General features: G+C 44.6%; 1 protein-coding gene across 1 annotated transcript in view; it reads left to right on the top strand.

Moving 5' to 3' along the window:
• LOC147423961 (uncharacterized) overlaps positions 1-24488 on the top strand; it is a 46208-nt gene extending 21720 nt beyond the window's left edge. The window contains exons 3-5 of the mRNA XM_086501702.1: positions 18791-19534; positions 19654-20050; positions 24002-24488. Of these exons, the coding sequence (XP_086357828.1) occupies positions 18791-19534; positions 19654-20050; positions 24002-24189 (1329 nt within the window). The 3' untranslated portion in view covers positions 24190-24488. The remainder of the gene's footprint in view (positions 1-18790; positions 19535-19653; positions 20051-24001) is intronic.
• The last annotated feature ends 332 nt before the right edge of the window (positions 24489-24820 follow it).

Raw genomic sequence — 24820 nt, 5'->3', positions numbered from 1 at the left:
AAAATAAGTTTAATGCACTGGAAAATTCTCCTGATGGATTCTGATGGTACTGCTGATGATCATGCTATGTGCAACTAGAGGATATGTATCTAATCTAAGTGTCCGGTTATGCACGGTCTACGAACAGACTCACAAAAGTGCCGGATCACTTCCTATTCTAGACTGACTTGACTGAACTAAACCCTGGTCATGTTGTAGCTTGTCCACGGACACGGTTGGATGCGTCACGTGACATCCCCTCCTTTTCAAAGTGAGGTACTGATACCTAACTGTATGGTGTCGTGTTAGGTGCAGCGGAATGATTGTTTGCGCTTTGCTCAAGATGAGTGCTCCGAACGGTGCTCAAGGGTTCCTTTTAGTTCTTATGGAAGGGAGAGCCTTCCGTTCTTAGTGGAAAATGCAATGATCACAACAAAGTGAATGGACACTGTGCGTGCAAGTGTATGAGACTGAGAGATAGAGAGAGAAGAGAGATACGATAACCAGATGTCACAATGTGATGACGTGGCTACGGATAGCAGAAACCCTAATTTCTGCCAGAAACCCTAAAAATCCTGCAAACCCTAATTTTTGCCAAAAACCCTAATTTCCGGAAATCGCGGAGGCTCGTTTTTTTATTAAAAAATATTTTTAAATTTTTTTTTTTTTAATGATGAGCAATGAGGAAGAGAGAGAGAATGCTTTTGCTTTCAAGTTTTGACTCTCTGTGTGAGAGAGAGAGCACTTGCTTTTGATTTGAAGCTTTTGCGGCTCTGCTTTTGGGCATCCCTTGTAACCTTTAAATTAGTGGTGAGGGCCTCACTTCTCAGAGCATCTGGACGCAGAGTCTGAGAGTGAATCCCAACCCACTCTCTTGTACTTTGAATTGATTAATATAAAAAGAAATACCGAAAGGGGCGCCAGACTTTGGGGCCAATATCTCTAGGCACGGAACTCCGCCGGGCCAGTGCAAATCTATTGTGATCTGTGAATTGTTTGAAGTGGTCATTTGGTGCTGTCGCGGTTGATTCTTGACTTGGAGTGTCCAAGTCTGTTACAGTCGTATCAGAGCACGGCCGATTTCTCTTCTACGGGAAATCCGATCCCCAATTTTTTTTTCCGCGGCACCTATGGCTTCACGCAAGGATCAGTTGACTCCCTCTGCATCTCGAGATGCGGGCTGGGATCACATCGAAGATTCAAACAGAGAGTATTGCCCGCCTCGGCCTACTCAGGCGGAGCAAAGAGAGATGAAGCGTCGTCAATTGATCGGCGATGCAACAAAGATGATGTTCAGTTTTACGAAGGATCTGAAATTTGCAAAATATATGAGCGAGACTTCTTTTCAAGAAGTGCATGAGCAGTGGCAAAAAACCACTACACCCACTCTCAAGAAACCTCCTGCTCACAAGAAATATTCAGAGAAGGAACTAGAAGAGGTGGTTGATGCACGGATTGCTTAGCTTTTTGACGCGCAAAAGAAAGCCAAAAAGCACGGCAAAAAGCAGAAGAAAAGCATTGACTTCACGGGATATTTGGGTTGTCAGTCGACTTTTGACAAGGCAAAGAAACAGAAGAAGCGTGTTCGATTTGAAGGAGTACCCAGTTCTTCTTCTTCTTCTTCTTCTTCTTCTGACAGTTCTTCTAGCTCTTCAGATTCGAGCGAAGAAGACAGAAAAGGTAAAAAGCGAAGCAAGAAACAAAGCTTCGAAAAGGGCAAGAAAAAGGCAAAGAAGGCTACATCTCGCCCAGAGACTGACAATTCTATTGAGGACTCGTCTACAGACAACTCAAATTCCGATGACGGAAACTTTTATGCGAACAAGAAGAATTTTTTACAAAGCTAACCAGTATGACTTTCTCCAAGATAAAAGCAAGAAAGTCCGAGAGTTTAAGGAAGGTGGCCACTCGATCAAGTTTGATGCTTTTTCAGGACACTCAGATGCTTCGAAGGCTTTGTCTTTTATACAGCAGTTTGACATTGCTTTCGCGGGAGGACACTATTCAGAGCACTCAAAGATTTGGAGAGCTACCTCTTATCTTAAGGGGAATGCTCGCACTTGGTGGTCCACGCTTCTTTTAAACAAGATTGCCCCAGTTAAATGGCTGAAATTTAAAAAGCTTTTTCTTTCTTCTTGGTTGACGGAAGAATATGAACGAGATGCACGAGCTGCTTAGAACCATCTTCGGATGACCAAGAAAGATACAATCAATGCTTATTGTGAAAGATTCTGGAGCTCTTTCTACCCGTCTCTTCGTTCAAGACGATCTCGTTCAGAGAACAGATTGAGCGGTTTACCTTGGGTCTACCTATAGAGATCCGAGATCACTGCTTTGAACAGAAGTCAGCTTCTATTCAGGAGTTGATGAGTCATGCGAAGCGGGGCTTTGCCATATCTGGCAGTCTGACCTACCCCACAGATGAGGCCATGACACAACGAGCCGAACAGACTTCTGAGAATGAAAGGAGAAAGAAAAAGAGCAACCCAGAGAAAAAGGATGCACGACCCAAGCTTACTCCTGAGGAGAGAGCTCGCTTCTTCAGAGAGGGGAAGTGCTTTGGATGCGGGGAACAAGGACATATCTCTGCGAAGTGCCCTAAAAAGGCACAGAAAGGACAGAATGATAAAGACGACGACAGGCTTGAGAGTTCGAGAGTAGCTGAGGAACGTGGCAGAAAAGGCAGATAATTGGTACCACATGGCGTGGGACCTGCACCGAATCTAATGAATGAAAGTACAAACTTTGCCGCTTTTGGGGCAAAGTGAAGGATCATGAAGCTCTTTTGAAGGAGCCAAGGCCAACTTCTTTTCACTTGGAATTGGCGGCTCGATTTGAAATTACGCTCGACAGACTGACACCACAGGCGGAGGTAGTTCTACTGGCACCCGGATGGGATGTTGCCGTTTACACCGAGCATTGGCAAACTTCATTTGCAATGACAGGGTGTTTAGGGCACACGAGTGACGTTCTACTCAGGATCCCTTGGTACCACAAGAGCTACGCCGTGGTTGACTACCAGACCGAGAAAGCGACTTTGATAAATGAAGGGCTTAGAGGTTGTACGTGATTAACTTCAGTTTCTTACTCATTCTTTTGGGAGAGAACTGAACGATGGATAAAGGTTGAATATGTTTTGACCTGATCAAAAGAATGCCAAGATTTTTCTCCACACTCATGCCGATTGCTTTTCAGAGGGCCTGAAGATCAAACCATTGATCTGATACATGGAAGCACGCCACCGAACTGGCCACCTTACCGTGTGAGCCGAGTACAGAATGAAAAGATTATGAACTCAGTGAAAGACCTCTTGGAAAAGGGTCTTGTCCAGCATAGTACTTCACCGTATTGCTCTCCGCTGTTGTTGGATTTGAAGAAAGACGAATCTTGGAGAATGTGTATGGATTTTAGCGCTCTCAACGAAATCACCATCAAGAACAGATTTCCGATTCCTAGGATCGATGATATACTCGACAGGTTACAGGGATCCTCGTGCTTTAGCAGGATTGACTTGAAGAGTGGATATCATCAGATCCGAATCGCGCCGGGAGACGTCTACAAGACAGCCTTTCGGACGACTTTTGGGTTATTTGAGTTTTTGGTGATGCCTTTTGGCTTCACCAATGCTCCTGCGACATTTAACCGGATGATGGATAGGATTTTTCAAGAGTACAGGCTATTGGTTGGCACTTTCTTTGATGATATCATTGTTTTCTCCAAGAATGAGGCAGAACACAGAGATCATCTGCTTCAGAGATACACTTTGTCTCAGCAACAGGAGTGCAAATGGATCCGGCCAAGATAGACACTACCCGTGATTGGCCCGATTTGAAGAATGTCCATGAAGTTGAAAGCTTCTTGGGACTGTGTTCGTACTACAGACGGTTCATTCGAAAGTTTGCAGAGGTTGCTTTCCCTTTGCATATTCTTGATACAGAAAGGAGTCCCTTTCTCGTGGGGATCCACAGAGGTGACTGCCTTTCAGACATTGAAAGAGAAATTGACTACAGGACCAAATTTGACTTTGCCAGACTTGCAAAAGTCATTTGAAATATTTTGTGATGCTTATGGTCGAAGTCTGGGTGCGGTCTTTGTTGCTAAATTGGCTTTATCTGACATAAAAATAATTCTAAATGAATTATTGGATTTATACGTGAGAGGGTTTTCTCACTTGGAACATTAGGAAAAATAATTCTAAATGAATTATTGGAATTTTAAGTGAGAGGGTTTTTCTCACTGGAGACATCCGAGTACAGAGTATTCCTAGTGCGTCAGTCAACGTAATGACGGGAGCACTAAGAACGGGAATATCTGTAAGGCCACCAGGAGCGGGTACTTCTGTTGCGTCACGTCGGATGGGTGACGGGGAGCATCGGAAAGAAGTATTCGACCGTCCGGGAACGGACATCTCTGATGCGTCATAGGATGGGTGACATAGAGCATCGCGAAGGAGATTGTACCGTAAGTTCGGTAGGAAAGGACTAGGTGATGGGTATTCCTGATGCGTCACAAGGTGGGTGACGGGTGCATCGGAAAGGGAATATCCATAGTCGGGAGGAAATTCCGAATTGTGTTAGAATTGTGCACAAGGAAAAAGCAAGCACTTGAATGAAGATGGGTTCAGAGGAAACTTTGAGGAAAAACAGATGCTTTTTCAGAAAGCGGGATTGCCTTTCAGGAAAGCAGATGCTTTCTCACGAGGAAGTCTATGTCTGCATTGCAAGTGTGCATGTGATTGCAGGGACGCCTGGGAAGTGCTGTGAAAGCATTGGTTTTAACTTATAAGGTTTTATTGAGTTTTTGGACAGTTTCAGACCATTTTTAAAGGTGACCGACCGCCCACTTAATAAGTGGGCAGCCATCTGATAAATAAGGCGACAGATCAGCCAGTGTTTTCTCTCTCTCTTTTTCTGACAGAGCAGCGAAAAAAAAATGAAAATTCTGAAAAAAAAAACCGGCTGCGATCTCTATGCGAGCAGCTATTCGTGCCTGTGGCTAGGAGCTATAAAAGCATCACATGCCCTTTACTCAGGAGGAGGACCAATCTTTGCAAGGAGGAGATGCTACTGCAAATTTCAGCCGTAAAGAAGACGTTGCAGGTGATGCCCATGGCTGCCCCAAGTGTACCAGATGTTGCCAAGACCCAGTGCGCGAGTTCCCTCGCGAAGAAGTGCCTACGGAGCGTGTTTCCATCGCGACAAGCTGCTGTTTTTCTCTGTTTTCAGCCCCTAAACGTCGTAGACGGGGCTGATTTATGAGAAGGAACCGGAGAACACACCTCTTTTGTGTGTAGGATTGGAAGAGAGGATTTTCTATGGAGAGATCTCTTCTGGGGAATTGCTTTTCGAGAACGGAGTTGCGTTTCGAGCGTCCAGACTTAGAAGGTAACGATTTTCATGTTATGAACTCTGAGTATTTGTTTGCAGGTGTACTTCCTCTTAGTGAGGGAGTAGGATCAGAGGAAGGTATGAGCCTCTGCAGGAGAAAAGCGCTCTGAGGAACTAGAGCCAGATCAGCCCAAGGGTTTCGTACCCGAGTTTGGGAAGTAGATCCACGGATCGGAGAGAGGTAGTCTCTCAAGTTGTGATCCGGAAGTTGGGATTCCCAAGTAAGGACTTCGTGTCCGGGAAAGCAGAGTTGTTCTGCGGGAAGAGGACTCAAGAAAGAGAGTTGGAAAAGAGTTGCAGGGATGCCATGCCCTGAGTCTGGAAGGTGAGATCCAGAGGCGAGAACCTTGATTCTCGAGGAATTGGAATAAGGAACGGAAGTTCCTTGGAATAGGGTTTTGCCGTAGGAATCGGAAGCTGAGGCTTCCGGGAACCATCAAGTTTTATTCTAGAACAAACGTGGTAATACGTTCGGTTCAAGTGCTTGTATAGACTTCTCCTCAGTAATAAAGATACTTAGGGGGGGGGGGACCAGCCCATCTGCTGGTCCCTAGTACTGTGTCAATCTTCTCACTCTCTATCTCTCTCTCTATTTATTTCTCTCTATATCCTCTGGCTTGAGTAATAAGTGATAAATCCTATTTATCCGAATGTATTTTATATTGTTATACGCTCCCGTTTGTGACAGTGGTATCAGAGCATGGTCTCCTCTCTTTCTCTGTAAAGGAGGAGGACTCTGGGAAGATACGGGAAGAAGCCATGACAAGCCAAGAGAGAAGTAAGCAGGCGGAAACCTAAGTCCTGCAAGAAAAGCTCGCAGAGTTGGGAAAAAAATTTCTCTCTGCAAGAAGTTGACACAAGACTTGGGATTCTCTGAGAAGGCGACAAGAGCATGATGCTCAAGAACCTAGAGAATCCAAGGAGCGGAATGCTCGAGATCCTTCAGAATCCAGAAAATATCCATGAACGTCAATCTAGAACTATAGCCATGAAATCCCGTCCTTTCAGGAAGGATATGAAGAAGGTCTCTAGACCTAGGAACACTCCAGTGACCAATCAAGTTTGATACTTTTGACGGAAGGGAAGATGTCCTGAAAGCTACTACTTTCATTCGACAGTTTGAAGTTGCCTTTACAAACGGCAATTTCTGAGAAGCGTCGAAGGTGAGGCATGTGACCAAACACCTCAAGGGGATTGCAAGTACTTGGTGGTATACCGAAGCTCTGCAAGGAACTTACAACAAGACTTGGATTCGATTCAAGGCTGAATTTTCGGACAAAATTTTTTTCCTCTACACTTTGAGGAAGGCTTCTAAGAAGATTGGGATCGGTTTGCCCAATAGGAACACGAGCGAGTCAAAGCAAGCAGTGGTTCACTCTTGCCAAGGTAGCTCCATTCTTGATTCTCTCTAAGGAAGGAAAGATGAACAAATTTAACGAGACTTTTGCCCAAATTTTGTAAACCCATCTGCAAAATACTTTGCAACAGATGGTAGAGTCAGCAATAAAAGCTGAAAGTGTATACCTTAGTGTACATAGAATCCAATCCCCGTAGTGGGACGGGAACCATTGAACACAGAAAGTTTGGAGTAAGGGAATTCAATCTAACTCCTGGGTTCTTGAATAGAAGACCCTCGAACTTTAAGTGAGAGGGCAGGTTTTCAATCAAAGTTACATCTTTGCGGAAATCATAAAGTGCATTGTGCTTGTTTGCTCTTTTGCACGAGATATGGTTATGTCTAACCGAGACTACTCACTCTCGAGTGTTTATGAGAGCAGTATCAAATTGAAACATTGTTTTCTGAGATGAATTGGTTTGCTTAACTAGCCGGAAGGTCGACTATTGATCTGGTATCCGGTAATTCTCGAACGGATTACCTGCTACTGCGGGTAGGAAATTATGAAGGAACCATTCTGAGCTTTCCAACAAAGAAAAGCTTTCATTAAGCTTGAGTACCTTATGAACCAACACCCCTACCCGGTAAGGGAAGATATGGTAGTGCTTTTCACACAAGTGAATGAACTCCCTTTACGAGGGAAGGAACAAGCGACGACTACGGCCTGTGCTAGAGGAATCCAAGGATTAAAATCCTAGATTATTTATGAGCGGGTTTTGCTCTAAGATCGAGCCAAGGGATCGTCAAGTTGAGCGTCTTCGCTCTAAGGAGCTTACGAAGGGAAGGTAATTTCCCATGTTCACCGAAGCTCTAACACAGCTTAAGAATTATGTACACTTTTGAGTACATGGGATAACACACGAAGATGCAGACCTATGCCAAGGAACTGGATGAGAGTTTGTTATACTCTCTTGAGCGCCTTTTTGCGCGCAAGGATATTCCGACACGAGAATCTCTATTTGAGATGTGTTCGGCAGAAGGAATTTGAGTTTCTCTACGGAGAAGAGGTTTTCTGATGGTCGTTGATCATTGAGTACGCTATGTGCTTTTACCATTACAGTAGCAACTTTTGGTTGCGGTATATGTTTCTCCATGAGCAGGTCAAGTAGCATTTACAAGCTGCTTGAATAAATTCGAACTATTATGTTCGTAAGAATATAGTTCGCCAACCGTTTCGAAATGGTTAGAATTACATATGGGAAAACATCCCTGAGAATCAAAGAGGGTTCGCTCTATTTTGAACCGGGTTTGAACGTACGTCCAGAAAATGCTATGGCTAGAATCCTATCTGCTTGAGATTTTGCAAGTTGTCATTGATACTTGCAAGGTGAATCATTTTTTATGATTTTGCAAGAAAGAGACGCTAATGGGCGTCGGGAAAACACTGCTAGTGGTAATAACTCGCAGGAGAATAAGATTGGAAGGAAGTGCCGCCTTGCACAAGGAATCTTCGGATTGGAACCGTCCGCCTACGTTGAGCGACGGCCCGGAACAAGAACCTTCTCTAAGGTGATCGTAAATTGTGAAAGAAAGACATCGAGCTTAATGCTCTATGACTTGGGCATTCCCTATGTGGGAGGACACAAGAGGTTTAATATCCTCAGGACTAATAGCGCAAGGTTATGTGCAAGGACAAAGACCTAGATTGATTTCTAAGAGGATTATTCTTCTCGGGATTGAGAACGTGGAATTGAGTTAACAGATTCTCGAAAGACGCGAATCACGAGTTCTTACATGGCTCGTAAGTTTGATGATTGGTGAAGGATATCCTCGAGGTACTAGAGGAAGGACATGAACCGGTAAGGTAAGTATTGAATTATGATTTTTTTTTTTGCTTTACTTTACTTTTAAGTTCTCTACTGAGAAAGGACCAGCTCAACTCACCATTGAGCAAGATTTGGATTTTTTTCTGGTTTCTCCGTGGCAGTTCAGTTGGACCTCTACAGTTGAGGACAATTGTTTATAAGTGAGAGGAATGTTGCTAAATTGGCTTTATCTGACATAAAAATAATTCTAAATGAATTATTGGATTTATAAGTGAGAGGGTTTTCTCGCTTGGAACATTAGGAAAAATAATTCTAAATGAATTATTGGAATTTTAAGTGAAGGGTTTTTCTCACCGGAGACATCCGAGTACAGAGTATTCCTAGTGTGTCAATCAAAGTAATGACGGGAGCACTAAGAACGGGAATATCTGTAAGGCCACCAGGAACGGGTACTTCTGATGCGTCACATCGGATGGGTGACAGGGAGCATCGGGAAGAAGTATTCGACCATCCGGGAACGGACATCTCTGATGCGTCATAGGATGGGTGACATAAAGCATCGCGAAGGAGATTGTACCGTAAGTTTGGTAGGAAAGGACTAGGTGATGGGTATTCTTGATGCGTCACAAGGTGGGTGACGGGTGCATCGGAAAGGAAATATCCGTAGTCGGGAGGAAATTCCGAACTGTGTTAGAATTGTGCACAAGGAAAAAGCAAGCACTTGAATGAAGATGGGTTCAGAGGAAACTTTGAGAAAAAACAGATGCTTTTTCAGAAAGCGGGATAACCTTTCAGGAAAGCAGATGCTTTCTCACGAGGAAGTCTATGTCTGCATTGCAAGTGTGCATGTGATTGCATCCAGGGACGCCTGGGAAGTGCTGTGAAAGCATTGTTTTTAACTTATAAGGTTTTATTGAGTTTTTGGACAGATTCAGACCATTTTTAAAGGTGACCGACCGCCCACTTAATAAGTGGGCAGCCGTTTGATAAATAAGGCGACAGATCAGCCAGCGTTTTCTCTCTCTCTCTTTCTGACAGAGCAGCGAAAAAAAAATAAAAATTTTGAAAAAAAAAAACGGCCGCGATCTCTACGCGAGCAGCTATTCGTGCCTGTGGCTAGGAGCTATAAAAGCATCACATGCCCTTTACTCAGGAGGAGGACCAATCTTTGCAAGGAGGAGATGCTGCTGCAAATTTCAGCCGTAAAGAAGACGTTGCAGGTGATGCCCATGGCTGTCCCAAGTGTACCAGATGTCGCCAAGACCCAGTGCGCGAGTTCCCTCGCGAAGAGAAGGAACCGTAGAACACACCTCTTTTGTGTGTAGGATTGGAAGAGAGGATTTTCTATGGAGAGATCTCTTCCGGGGAATTGCTTTTCGAGAACGGAGTTGCGTTTCGAGCGTCCAGACTTAGAAGGTAACGATTTTCATGTTATGAACTCTGAGTATTTGTTTGCAGGTGTACTTCCTCTTAGTGAGGGAGTAGGAGCAGAGGAAGGTATGAGCCTCTGCAGGAGAAAAGCGCTCTGAGGAACTAGAGCTAGATCAGCCCAAGGGTTTCGTACCCGAGTTTGGGAAGTAGATCCACGGATCGGAGAGAGGTAGTCTCTCAAGTTGTGATCCGGAAGTTGGGATTCCCAAGTAAGGACTTCGTGTCTGGGAAAGCAGAGTTGTTCTGCGGGAAGAGGACTCAAGAAAGAGAGTTGGAAAAGAGTTGCAGGGATGCCATGCCCTGAGTCTGGAAGGTGAGATCCAGAGGCGAGAACCTTGATTCTCGAGGAATTGGAATAAGGAACGGAAGTTCCTTGGAATAGGGTTTTGCCGTAGGAATCGGAAGCTTTCGGGAACCATCAAGTCTTATTCTAGAACGAACGTGGTAATACGTTCGGTTCAAGTGCTTGTATAGACTTGTTGCAATTGGACTATTTTCTAATTTTTAATGATTAATTTCTTTCTCTAGGATATTTTATTGTGTACACTAAGAACTGTTAAAAGATTGTAGCTACAGGAACTGCCATCAAGAACGGACAACTCTGATGTGTCATTTGATGGGTGACGGTAAAACATCGCGAAGGAGTTTTCGTAAGTTCGGTGGAAAAGGCTGGGTTACGAGTGCCCCTGATGCGTCACATGATGGGTGACGGGTGCATCAGTAAGGGGGTATTCCGTAGGCCAAGAAGGAAATCCAGACTGAGTAAGAAAATACGCGTAAGAACGCAAGCACAAGAATAAAGATGGGTTCAATGAAGCTTTTTACGAAAAGCAGGAACATTCGCGGGAGAGCAGATGCTTTCCCGCGAGGAGTCTGTGTCTGCATTGCATCTGTGCCCGTGTTCTGCACCCGGGGACGCCTGGAATGTGTTCATATAGCATTATTTTCACTAACTAAGTGAGTTTTTAAAGTTTGAACAGGTTCACACTTTATTTTATAAAGTGGTCGGTCACCTTTAAGTGACCAGCCCTCTTATAATAAAATAAAGCAAGGCTCTAAAAAAAAACCCAGCGCTAATAAGCTACGCAGGCCAGATTCAGCGATCTCTCTCTCCTCTCTCTAGGGCGCCAAGGTTCTGCTTTTTCGGCTCCTATTCCCGCCGGGTGCAACGGCCTATAAAAAGGCAGCAAGCGTTCCAGTTTGAGACACGCGCCTGAAGCAGCAGAAGGAGCTAGCGCTGGGATTCTGGAGCAAGTGTTGGCGACGGAAATTGCAAGTGTTCGTGTGACGACTGAGTACGGAGGTCATTTTTCCGAGCAAGGAGCGACAGGTATAAGGTGTTGATACGCATTGAGAATTATTGCTCTGTGTGGTTTGTTTTGCAGGAATCTCCCGTCTTACGGGAAAGCCCCTCACGGGAAGTACGGCTTCACGCCTAAGTCCCTTACGGGAAAGTACGGCTTCGTGCCTAAGTCCCTTACGGGAAGGAACGGCCTTGTGCCCAAGCCCTCTACGGGAAAGCACGACCTTCGTGTCTAAGATTACAAAACGGAGGGGTTTGCTCGGGTTCTCGTGCTTGTATAAGAATTCTCCCTGAATAAAGAATACTCTTGACGGGGGGGGGGGGGGGGGGGGGGGGAGGGGGGGACCAGCCCATCTTCTGGTCCCCAATACTGTGTCGATCTTCTCCCTTCTCTCACTTTTGCAAAGTATTTTATTTTTCAGATTTCTAAGTGCTCGTGTACGCTCCCGTTTTGTGACAGTGGTATCAGAGCTCGGTCTCCTCTCTTTCTCTGCAAAGAAGGACGATTCCGTGAAGAACGGGAAGAACCATGTCGAGCCAAGGGAGAAGCGTTGAAGAGGAGCTTCAACAAGTGCAAGTTCAGCTTGCGGATTTGCAACAAATCTTACTATGCCAGATGTCCAAAAGCTCCTGGGCGGAATGAAGAAAACGAATAGAACGGATGCAGCCGGGCATCCAGCCCACACTGTTGGTGTGAGACCAAAGGAGGAAAGAGAAGAAGAACGTGCTGAGGTGCACAAAGGATCTTCGGATCAGAATGAACGGCGTACCCCAAGGAAAGGCCAGGAAAAAGCCCTCTCTTTGCTAGACGAGAGCAAGGACATCTCTATCTCATCTCCATCTTACTCTCGTGATTATACTTCTACTTCTCGATCGTCTCGTCAGAAGGAAGCCGCTACTACTACTAGCCTACATCAACCCAAAGATAAGCCTCGATTCGAGAAGCATGGTCGCAAGTCTCAACATCGCATGAGAGTCTTCAAATCGGGCAACAAGACATCAAGTTCGAAACCTACAACGGGCGGAGAGATATCTCCAAAGCACTGTCCTTCATCAGACAGTTTGAAGTCGCCTTTACCAATGGGCACTTCACAGAAAGATCCAAATTGCGCCATGTGGGGATGCACCTCAAGGAAACGGCAAGTAATTGGTGGTTAGCCAAGATTCTGGAAGGTTCTCAAGCCAGAACTTGGGAGAGATTCAAATCTGAATTTTATGAACAGTTTCTTCTGCCTGACTTTGAGCAGGACATATGGAAGGAATGGGACTGGCTCGCCCAGAAGGAACATGAGAGAGTCACTACCTATGTGGACAAGTATTGGTCGGTTCTTCTGAAGGTCACTCCCTTCATGAAGATTGGCGACGAGGAAAAGAAACGGAAGTTCGAAGCGGGTCTCCAACCGCAGCTTCGAAAGAGTATGAAAATGTATCCGCATGACACTCTTCAGAGGATGATGGAGTCAGCAATCATTGCTGAGGATTTGCACTCAACTGGGACACCCAGAAAAATGGAGCATAGCACTTACCGTGCAAGACAAAGAGGGGTCTACGATGACCAAGGGGGCCAAGGAAGAAAACGCCCTCCCTCTAGGGACTATGATCATTCTAAGAAGCCAGAGGGCAACGGCAAGCGAACTAAGTATCTTTCTCCTACTCAACTTCAAACTTTCAGAGAGGAAGGAAGATGCTTCTATTGTGGCGAGAAAGGACATATGAAACCGGATTGCCCGCTAAAGCAACAACAACAAGAACAAGCCTCTACGAGGCAAGAGAAAGCAAGGAAGGAACCCGCACCACCAAGCTCGAACTCAATTCCAGATGTTCAAGGAAACACAGAAACGGAGAAAGGGAAGCGTCAACTTCTGAAGGGCTGGGGGTCTTTGAACAACCAGCGAGTACTGATTCTTTATGATCCAGGATCCACGGATAACTTCATCTCCCTGGATACTGCGGAACGTTTGTGCCTCACACTGGCTCAGCTTGGCACACCGGTTACATCCGGATCGGCATTCGAGGGGTTGACAACCAATGCAACTCCCGTGCAAGGACAGCTCAATCTTCGGATTGGTGAGTACAAGGACCGCGAATCATTTTTGATGGCACCCATCGAAGGATGTGATATCATCTTGGGTATGCCATGGCACTTCCACATGACACTTGTCCCCGATTATGTGGAAAAGACACTCACTTTTGATCATGGGGGTAAGAAAATAAAGATTCATGCTGATGTAGGAGATTGGCAGTTACCAATTGTAAGCCATATCTCCATTAAGAAAGAAATGAAGAAGTGTGTTTCTGCTTACTTGATTTTTGCACGTGAGAAGGATAAAACTAGTGGGGACTCTCTCTCGAGTCTGGAAATTAAGCGTCTTCAATTTATTGAAAAGTACAAAGATTGTTTCACGGAATGAACTCCCTCCGGTACGCCCGGAAGATCACCGCATAGATCTCATACCGGGTAGCTCGCCTCCCAATCAACCCCCTTATCGGGTGAGTCTTGCTCAGCAAGAGAAAATTCTGAAGCAAGTCAACGAGCTTCTAGAGAAAGGGTTAGTACGACCAAGTGCTTCACCCTACTGCTCTCCAGTTCTACTGGTGCAGAAGAAAGATGGCACGTTTCGAATGTGCATAGACTATAGGTCTTTAAACAAGATCACGGTCAAGAATCGCTTTCCGATCCCTCGGATTGATGATATACTTGATAAGTTGCAGGGTGCAAGTGTCTTTAGTCGCATAGACTTAAAGAGTGGGTATCATCAGATACGGATCGCCCCTGAGGATGTCCATAAGATTGCTTTCCGCACAACCTTTGGACTATATGAATTTTTTGGTAATGCCTTTCGGCTTGACCAATGCTCCTGCGACGTTCAATCGCATGATGGACCGCATTTTCAACCCGTATCGAGCTTTTACGGGAGTATTCTTTGACGACATACTCATCTTCTCTAAGTCAGAAGAGGAACATCGGAAGCACTTGGACTTAGCGTTTCAAGAATTGTGAAAGCATGAGTTGCATGTGAATGCAAAGAAGAGCGAGTTCTTTCTCTCAGAGATACACTATCTCGGCCATACAGTCTCTCACAATCAAGTGAGTATGGATCCTGCCAAGATCCGAGTGATAGAAGATTGGCCTATTCCCACTATGGTACATGATGTACGTAGTTTCTTGGGATTATGTTCGTATTATCGAAGGTTTGTCAGAGGATTTGCTCATGTGGCAGGACCACTTCATGATTTGACAAAGAAGAAGATTCCTTTCAGATGGGGATTGAGACAACAAGGAGCTTTTGATCGGCTCAAGTACTTGTTAAGCCATGGACCTATTTTGATAGTGCCTGACTTAAGGAAACCATTTGAGGTTCACTGCGATGCTTCAGGCGATTGCATCGGAGCAGTGTTAAACCAAGAAGGCCATGCAATGGCCTACGAAAGCAAACGGCTTAAGGATGCAGAGCTGGATGCATCAATCTACGAAAAGGAACTCACGGCTGTGATTCACGCCTTATCCAATTGGAAGCACTATCTTCTAGGAGCGGATTTTGTGATCAAGACTGATCACCAGAGTTTGCGGTATTTTCTTACGCAAAGGAAACTATCTGAGAAGCTGATGAGATGGGCAAACTTTTTGTCTATGTTTCACTTCCAGATCCTTCACACGGCTGGGAGTAAGAATGTGGTCGCGGACGCATTGTCTAGGCGGCCAAGGGTGAACGCTATCACTTCGGTGTATCACCAAGAATTAGAAGCACTACCGGATTTGTATCCGAATGATGCAGACTTCGACACCGTTTGGGGAAAGCTACATCGTGGAGAGAATGAGTTTCCCTATTCCATTCAGGACGGTTATCTCTACCACCATCAGGCCATATGTGTGGCGGAACCATTAAGAAAGAAGATCATGGATGAAGCACATGCTTTGCCTTATGCGGGTCATCGGGTTATTCGCCCTACGACCTTAGCAATGGAAAGATATTTCTTTTGGCCTAGCCTTAAAGCAGACATTGATAAGTATGTCAGGGAATGCTTGGTTTGCCAAAAAGTGAAGTATGATCGGCATAAGATGCCTGGGTTGCTACAACCATTGCCTGTGCCTAATGAACCTTGGGAAAGTATTGCCATGGATTTCATCATGGACCTCACTAGAACTCAGACTAGAAATGACGCGATCTGGACCATTGTGGACAGGTTTAGCAAGCAAGCACACTTTATACCAGTCAAGAAAACGATCAAAGCAGATCATATGGGTCTTCCTGGCACAGATCTTTAAGCATCATGGAATGCCTAAGTCTATTGTGAGTGATCGAGATCCTCGCATGACAGGAAATTTTTGGCGTGCCTTGATGGATAATCTTAGTACGAAGTTGAATTTTTCATCTGCCTACCATCCTCAAACGGACGGGCAAAGTGAGATAGCCAATTCCACACTATTGGATATGTTAAAAGCTTATGTGTCAGACCGGCAATCTGACTGGGAGAAATATTTGCCTCTTGTCGAGTATGCGTATAACAATACCATGCACTCATCGACGGGGAAAGCACCTTTTGAGATTCTCTATGGTAAGCCCTTGCTTCCACCAATCCTTTTAACTAAGGATAAGATTTTTGCAGCAGATGAATTTGTCCGGGATTTGAACACAGCCTACGGGCAAGTTAGGAGAGCTATTCTACGCTCTCAAGAAAAGCATAAAAAAGCTGCAGACAAGCACAAGAGGAATCTAGACTTAACAGTCGGACAGTTAGTCTTACTCAAGTTTGAGAAGGCAAGACTTAAGAAACAAGCGTCTCATAAGGGGAAGGTGGTAAAACTTTCTACTCGTTATTATGGGCCGTTTAAGATCACTGAGCAAGTGAATGATGTCACCTTCCGATTAGAGCTACCGCCTAATTGGAGGATCCATAATGCTTTCCATGTCAGTTTACTCCGGCCATATGTGGGACTGCCTCCGAGTCAGCCCAGTGCTGAGGAACCTCCTGAGGTTGAGGAAACAGAAGAAATACTCCAACCGGAGCAGATAGTAAGTCATCAGGAGCGGCCCCTCAAGTCCGGAAAAATAACACAGAAGTATTTGGTTAAGTTTAAGAACTATTCGAATTTAGATGCTCAGTGGATGAGGCAGGAGGAATTAGCAACATATCCCGAGATACTAGAGGTATATGTTCAAACACTACAGTTGAGGTCAACTGTTTAGAAGCCAGAGGGATGTTGCTAATTGGACTATTTTCTAATTTTTAATGATTAATTTCTTTCTCTAGGATATTTTATTGTGTACACTAAGAACTGTTAAAAGATTGTAGCTACAGGAACTGCCATCAAGAACGGACAACTCTGATGTGTCATTTGATGGGTGACGGTAAAACATTGCGAAGGAGTTTCCGTAAGTTCGGTGGAAAAGGCCGCGGGTTACGAGTGGCCCTGATGCGTCACATGATGGGTGACGGGTGCATCAGTAAGGGGGCATTCCGTAGGCCAAGGAGGAAATCCGGACTGAGTAAGAAAATACGCGTAAGAACGCAAGCACAAGAATAAAGATGGGTTCAATGAAGCTTTTTACGAAAAGCAGGAACATTCGCGGGAGGGCAGATGCTTTCCCGCGAGGAGTCTGTGTCTGCATTGCATCTGTGCCCGTGTTCTGCACCCGGGGACGCTTGGAATGTGTTCGTGTAGCATTATTTTCACTAACTAAGTGAGTTTTAAAGTTTGAACAGGTTCACACTTTATTTTATAAAGTGGCCGGTCACTTTTAAGTGACCAGCCCTCTTATAATAAAATAAAGCAAGGCTCTCAAAAAAAAACCAGCGCTAATAAGCTACGCAGGCCAGATTCAGCGATCTGTCTCTCTCCTCTCTCTAAAAGCGCCAGATTCAACGATCTCTCTCTCTCCTCTCTCTAGGGGCGCCAGGGTTCTGCTTTTTCGGCTCCTATTCCCGCCGGGTGCAAGGGCCTATAAAAAGGCAGCAAGCGTTCCAGTTTGAGACACACGCCAGAAGCAGCAGAAGGAGCTAGCGTTGGGATTCTGGAGCAAGTGCTGGCGACGGAAATTGCAAGTGTTCGTGTGACGATTGAGTACGGAGGTCGTTTTTCCGAGCAAGGAGCGACAGGTATAAGGTGTTGATACGCATTGAGAATTATTGCTTTGTGTGGTTTGTTTTGCAGGAATCTCCCGTCTTACGGGAAAGCCCCTCGTGGGAAGTACGGCTTCACGCCTAAGTCCCTTACAGGAAAGTACGGCTTCGCACCTAAGTCCCTTACGAGAAGGAACGGCCTTGTGCCCAAGCCCTTTACGGGAAAGCATGACCTTCGGGTCTAAGATTACAAAACGAAGGGGTTTCCTCGGGTTCTCGTGCTTGTATAAGAATTCTCCCTGAATAAAGAATACTCTTGACGGGGGGGGGGGGGGGGGGGGGGGGGGGGGGGGGGGGGGGGCAGCCCATCTTCTGGTCCCCAATACTGTGTCGATCTTCTCCCTTCTCTCACTTTTGCAAAGTATTTTATTTTTCAGATTTCTAAGTGCTCGTGTACGCTCCCGTTTTGTGACAAGACTTCTCCTCAGTAATAAAGATACTATTACGGGGGGGGACCAGCCCATCTGCTGGTCCCTAGTACTGTGTCGATATCGGAGGGGCAGCTAGTTCCGCTCGGGTAATCGCGTGTGGTACGGAGGCCTTGGCTCTAATCATTCGGGAAATCTCTCCATTGACTTCCAATTATCCTGATCCACAGTTGGTCCCCAAATCTGGACCCCATAAAGCATAGCCGAAGCCACCACAGTATCAAAGAGCCAAAGTTTTGTTCGTGGTTCTTGAAACTGCACTTGTGAACACATCCTCTCCAACCCTCCCAAGGCCGCAGAGGCTCTGGACAATCTAGCATCTGCTGCTTTCTTAAGAGTAAACTTCGGTCCTGCAAATACCACACCAAGGTATGTGTATGCATCTGTGTACTCTACTGTATCCTGGCCATATTCAAATGTAGGTGCCGATCTCCTAACCCACTGCGGTGTGGTGTTAAACACCATAACTTTGGTTTTACCCAAGTTTACCGACAGTCCACTGTCCTCCGCGAATTTATGTAATGCATCTAGCTGCCTCTGTATTCCGTGTGGTGATTCTGCTATCAATACAATATCATCTGCATACAACAACAAAGGGATCCACGACCCTGCAAGTTGAGCACCTCTGTCACCCTCTCTATCAATGTTATTTGATACCTCATCTATGTACATACCAAATAAAGTAGGGGACAGTGGGAATCCCTGCTTTACTCCAACGGTGGAATGAACAATGTCGGAATCCCCTTCTGGAGTACGTACATAACCAGTTACTGACTCGTATAAGGCCATGATCCCCCAAATAATCTCTTTGGGGACCCCTAACTCTTGCATCCTGTGCATCAATCTGGCCCTTGGTACTGTATCAAAAGCTTTCCGAGAGAGAGAGAGAGAGAGAGAGAGAGAGAGAGAGAGAGAGAGAGAGAGAGAGGTGCGCTCAATGATCTAATATGTCAAGTCTCATGCTTGCTTGTGTTCAGGGAAAATACTCCACAATCTTGTATCTTTCTCTTGTTTATAGTGTTGGAAACTGGGTGATGGCAATTGCAGCTGCTCCATCTGTGAGTGAGGCCTCCATGTTTCCGTTATGGTGTACGATGCTTGCATTGGGTTTGATTGCATTTGGTACTGGAGGAATAAAACCTTGTGTGTCAGCCTTTGGTGGGGATCAGATTGAATGGTCACTGCCAGATGGAGAGCCAAAAAATAGGCTACGCAGAAAATTCTTTTCATTATATTATTTTGCAATCAATGCAGGGTCTTTTATCTCTACAATACTGACCCCTCTTTTAAGGGAAGACATGTCATATGCGACAGCATTTGCTGTGCCAGCGTTGCTGATGATTATGGCTGTCTTCATATTCTGGGTGGGGCGCCAGTCATATGTGGACAGGCCTCCAGAAGGCAACATTTTTCCTGTTGTCGGTAGAGTAACCGCAGATGCATTTCGACTCCAAAAGGTAAAAGAAGCTGCAGATGTGGAGACAGATAAGGGCATTTGCATTGAGCCTAAGCATTGGCTTGATTCTGCAAAACTCAAACATGATGAAATTGTTGTGGAGGATGTTAAAACTTTGCTGCAAGTGCTGGTTGTTCTTCTTCCTGCTCCTCTGTTTTGGGCACTTTTTGATCAACAGTCATCAAAATGGGTCTTCCAAGCCCGGGAAATGAATGGGCATGTGTCTTGGCTTGGAGGTCTTGTCATTCAACCAGATCAAATGCAAGTAAGGAAATTATGTTCTCAGAAATCAAAAGATCTTTCTTTAAATTGTTGCTTGTTATAGTTTTTCTTTTGATGCTTAGAAGTTGGATACAGGAAGCTTAATTTGCTCCAATCTTGCAGGCTGTGAACCCAGTATTGATTCTTGTGATGATTCCTTTGTTTGATCAAGTGGTCTATCCACTCTTGGAAAAACTTGGCCTTTCGTTGAGGCCTATCCAAAGGATGCTGGCTGGGATGCTTTTGTGTGCATTAGCATTCCTTATGTCGGGCTTTCTTCAGCTTGCGATTGACTCCAGTGCAAGCACGACCAGTGATGTGGCGAGTCCTACTTCTCTTTTTCTTCATATTGGTGCAGAAAGGCAGCAAGTTTCTGTGCTTTGGCAGATACCTCAGTATGTTCTAATGACATCCGGAGAAATTCTGTTCAGCATTACTGGCCTTGAATTTGCATACTCGCAGGCACCAAATTCTATGAAGTCAGTTGTTCAATCTTTCTGGCTCTTAACAGTTGCTGCAGGTATGCCTGGTCACCCCGATCTTTTATTTTGAACACTTTCCCCTGTTTGAAGGTTGTGCTTTGTAGAGTTGCTTGTAGTGAATACTCACTGATATCAATCCTTGAGAGTAGGACCAATGGGTTCCTTGAATATTATTGAGACCTCGGCCTTATGGCTTCTAAGTTCTCATGTTATGATGGTATTACATTTTCTGTTGCAAACCATCATATCAAGAATCTGCCAATAAGAAGTGATAGGCCTTTTGATTAGACTGCTATGATGCAAAGACAACTGCAGAAGATGTTGAAATGAGTGGGGGAGGGAGTTTCGTCTTTGAAAGGTCATACCACATTTTTGAACTCACAATATTTGTTTCACTTTTAACATGTTTATTTGTGAAGAAAAGGATTTCTGCATATGATTTGAAACTGTATCCAAGATAGATAGTCATGTTTCTGATTGAATAATCTCATCCATTGCGCTTCATGGCCAGATTACGTGAAATATGTGGTCTTTTTTCCCTTTTGCTTATCGTCAGTCAGCAGAGGATGTCGATAAAATCCCGTGAAGCAAGGAATCTGTAAACAAAAGACGACGAATTTTTTGGTTGCAATAATTGTTGTTGTATTGGATATCCTTGTGATGCTTAAGTGTTTCAATTTGAAAAATCTTCCCCGAAGCATACAGTGAATAACCATCCATCAACCTAAAGTAGCAGCATCTTACTCGAGGATCGATGTTCTTTCTGAAATTCAGTAAAGGTAGTTCACATATTGTGTAGAGGCTGATATTCATGGTCTTAGATGCTCCTTGTCAGTCAACATGCCATGCTATAAAATTTCAACTTTTTAATTTCAGAAGGGTGTCGTTTATTGTGCTTTCAATCTTTATGCAAAACCATTTATCAATTATACCCATATTTTGTCCTGATATACTTGCACAGCATTCATCTTGATCCATTAGTATTTGCTCTGTTTTCAAACTTCAACCTAATTGTGAGTGACTGTGTAAGATAAGCTCACCCTGTCTAGTCTACTGTCTTTCAGTTAGCCTTGGTTGCGAATGCCCTTTTGTGGGGCTATAAAGAAGACTTTATCAGCTTGATTTCTACAGTGGCGTCTTTCATCACTTGAGCTGCTTTGTGGAGTTCAGGGGCTGGTGCAGGATCCTACTTTGTCCTGCAATTTCATTGTACTTGCAATAGGAGCTGATTATCTCCCAGTATGCTCGCAGGTTTACAATAAAGGCCATCCTCTCGCATGGTAATGGAAGGAAATAAGTAGCCATATCACTAAACTATGGATATGGAAAGCAAGTCCCTGTAGACATACCCTGATCAAGTTCATGAGCTTTTGTGTATTGCCAGATGATTGGTTTGTTGGCGTTAAAACCAATATTGCAATCATCGATTACTTGCCATCTGCAGTACCCCTGGCCCGCTGTGCACCCCGCTTTTGGCTTATTCCTTAGTTAGTTAGTAGCCAAGCACCCATAGCCTGCTTTGCGCCTAGCTTGCTTCCTGAATGTCTGCTTTTTCCCCACACCTTTGGTTTAGTAATTTAATGAAACCCAACATCCCCACACAAAAAAAAGAGAGAGAGAAAGAAGAGGCTACAGCCTGAGAAAGTATAGGCTCACTCAAAGTTTACAGACTTTTGCGTATCTCTTAAGGGGTTGGAAGCAGGTTTTCTCACCTCTGTTTAGGCTTAGTGGTCTCTGGTCATTTTGTAACTCTTAAATTACCACCAGACCTTTCCAGGATTAACCTTTCAGCTATACCAGGGATGCTGGTGGTTCAGCTATTGGCGTGAGAGATTTCCATGGAAACAATTCGCTTTCTTCATGATTTGGTGACCACTTCTGAGTCTTGCTGCTTGATATGCAAGGTTGTGGGTTACAGGTTACTGGGTAGGGGACTAACGGACTACGTTCGATCATCCTTTGGTGCAAGTTTACCTGCAGGATCCTAATTGACTCCCTTCTGGGAAAAGCTTGCTTTCTGGTTCAGTTTGAGACATTCTGCCCGGTAGATGAGGCTCTTGCACGGAGTCCTTTGGGACACTTGGCATTTTTCTATCTTTATAGTTGGAGACAGGGCATGAACCTTTTGCCTGCTAGACAAGGGTCTCACAGGGATAGTTTGATTGCTAGGACTACTCTGTGCTTTATCTTCTAGAGATTCGTAGGAGTCTCGTGGTTTTGGGTTAGGGTAAGGCACTGTCCAATGCTGGCCAAACCCCCGTTCTTAACGTTAAACCTCTCTCGTGAAGGATTCTCCCTGTTTCATCTCTCACTTAACGATTCATGAAGGGAACTTATTGGAGGGTATTTCATTGGGCTTCTGTGCTATTGTTTTGTTTTGGCAAGTGCAGGGCATATAGAAGCTGGTTTTGTGAAAGTGTAGCAGAAGGCGTGGTGACAAGGGAACACGAGGGAGAGAGAGAGGAGATGAGGAGAGAGAAAACGCTGGAGAAAGAAGATGGAGAGAGAGAGTGTAGACAAGCCCTGCGGGGCAAACTTTGCTATAGCACAAGAAAGTACAAGGCTCTGCAGTCACAATATATGCCAAAATGGTTGCGCCATCCTCTCTATATAGGTGAGCACATAAGCTCTTGACCTAGTCCATAAAAAACCCCACGGCCCTAAAAGCTGGGAAACTTGGAAATAGTGCCCACCAAAAAGGCCAGAAGTGGCTGGGCCAGACCAATTCTGGAAATGCGCCCCCCCCCCCCCCCCCCCCCCCCCCCCACCCCCAATCTGTATAGAATCTAGAAAAGCCTAACAAGGCCAGGCACAGCCACAAAGAAGCCCTCACTCACAAGATCGAGACGGGAAAACCTAGGAGATGATCTCCAAAACTCTCCACCTGTCGTTTAGTGCTTTAGGAGAATTGACAAACCGACACATTGACCAGGAGAGACTAGAAACTCCTGAGGAATAGAGAGGTACTTCTACAAAGAAAAGGATAGAGCAGGAAGAAGAGAGGCAAAAGATGAGGGTGCAAGTGATAAATGTAGACAAGAAGTCATCCTGGCAAACCATGTATTGAGCTTGATGTATCAACACTCCCCTCCAAGCTTAATGCCATCTCTCCCACTTAAGGCATTGCTCAAAATTGCCTCAACTTCTATGCTTTTAAGACCTTTGTGAAGATGTCTGCAATTTGCTCACCCGTCCTCTCTCTATACAAAATATTCACCCACAATTATTAATTGCAATCTCTTACTTTCTCCAAGACCAAGCAAGACTCAAGAGGTGGTTTGTCCAAGCACAGTTTTTGTCCACAAAAAAAGGAGCTCACTTTGGATTTATCTCATCCATTGAACACGCACCTTCCAATGGTCGAACAAAATCCAGCCCAGGATGGACGAGGCAGATGGAGGCTTGTTGGACGACCTAGGTTTATGTACGTAGGGATGCCACAACTGAAATTCCTCTTCCTCCATACATTCCCTGTATTTTTGCAGCAGTACTTCCACCTTCCTTAGAGGCTGATGGCTTTCTACCTGATTGTATTCCTTCTTGTAATGGCGACCAGGATGAGGTGCCTCTTGCTGTGTGGATGAGACGAGAAGGAGAAGGTTCTATCTCTTGATGCATCAAAAACACGATAATTTGCACATATAGAAGGATCTGAGAGGTTGAAACCCAAAAAAAGTCTTGGTGATTTGTTGCATTGTTTTTGGGATTACACCTCTGTTGGATGTGGCTTTTTGTAAATATCTATATGGGGGTCTGTTCCCTCAGGATGTTCGATTAATAGAATAAATATTTGAGAGAGAGTAATAATGGCTTGTTGAGGCCGAAGTTGGTGGATAGGACAAATTGTCATTATTTTCCTCTTCAGGATGCCGTAAGTGTTGTAAAGTAAAGACTGCTTCAAATAGAAATTGCTCTCCATGAGGATGAACTACGTAGCCCAAAGTTGAAAAATTAGATGCTGCACTAATACGGTTTTCGTCGTGTTGCAGGTAACCTTGTCACAGTGTTGATTGTAGCTGTGATAGGTGGCAAGCTGACAAAGGCTAACGAGTTCTTCTTCTTCTCTGGTGGCTGTGCATTTGCGATGCTTTTAATGGTTTGGCTTGGGTCGGGCTTCAAGTACAAAAGCACATTGACCACCGTGCAGGTAGGCAAAGATCAAGCTGAGGATGCCTAACCATATTGTGGAAGAGCTGATGAGAACCTGATTGTATATGCTGTATATTGAGGTCGTGGGACGGTAATAGTGTCTGAGGTAATGCTTCCTATCAAGTTGACAAAACGCCAACTTTGTTGAGGAAACAAAAGATGCTTCAATATTCTAATTATTTTGTCCTAGGGAGCGAAATTAAGCAAGGAGAAGCCTAAATGGCAAAGACATGCCTCTCTCTTGCTCTATGCTTCCCGTTCACAATTTGCTTTCAGAAAGTTATGTATTAAGTGGGTCATATTAAGTCATGTATTAAGTTACGTGTACACAGCTTCTAGGCACTAAATGTTCACTACTCTTCTCATCCCTAACACAACACGATTAGAATCGAATCAAAAACATTAGAATCGAAGGAAGCAGATATTTGATTAGCTTAGTTTCTTGCTATGTGTAGAATTGGGCTTCTGTTTCACCTAGCTAACATGATTTGCAAACAAGCCTTCATCCTTATTTTATTTCTCTGTGTCATCAATACTTGTGATACTGTAAGTATTGAAGGTAATTGACACGTGAAAGTCTTGAAGAGCTTGTAATTTTTGAAAGCCTGGATATTCTAGCATGTCATCGATCTTCCTAAAGTCCAGTTTGAAGGTCTTAG

Source organism: Adiantum capillus-veneris, chromosome 26, assembly GCF_014529385.1.
Source record: "Adiantum capillus-veneris isolate H3 chromosome 26, ASM1452938v2, whole genome shotgun sequence".
NCBI lineage: Eukaryota > Viridiplantae > Streptophyta > Polypodiopsida > Polypodiales > Pteridaceae > Adiantum > Adiantum capillus-veneris.
Note: the sequence above shows the minus strand (reverse complement) of the source record. Positions and strands in the feature narration are given on the sequence as shown.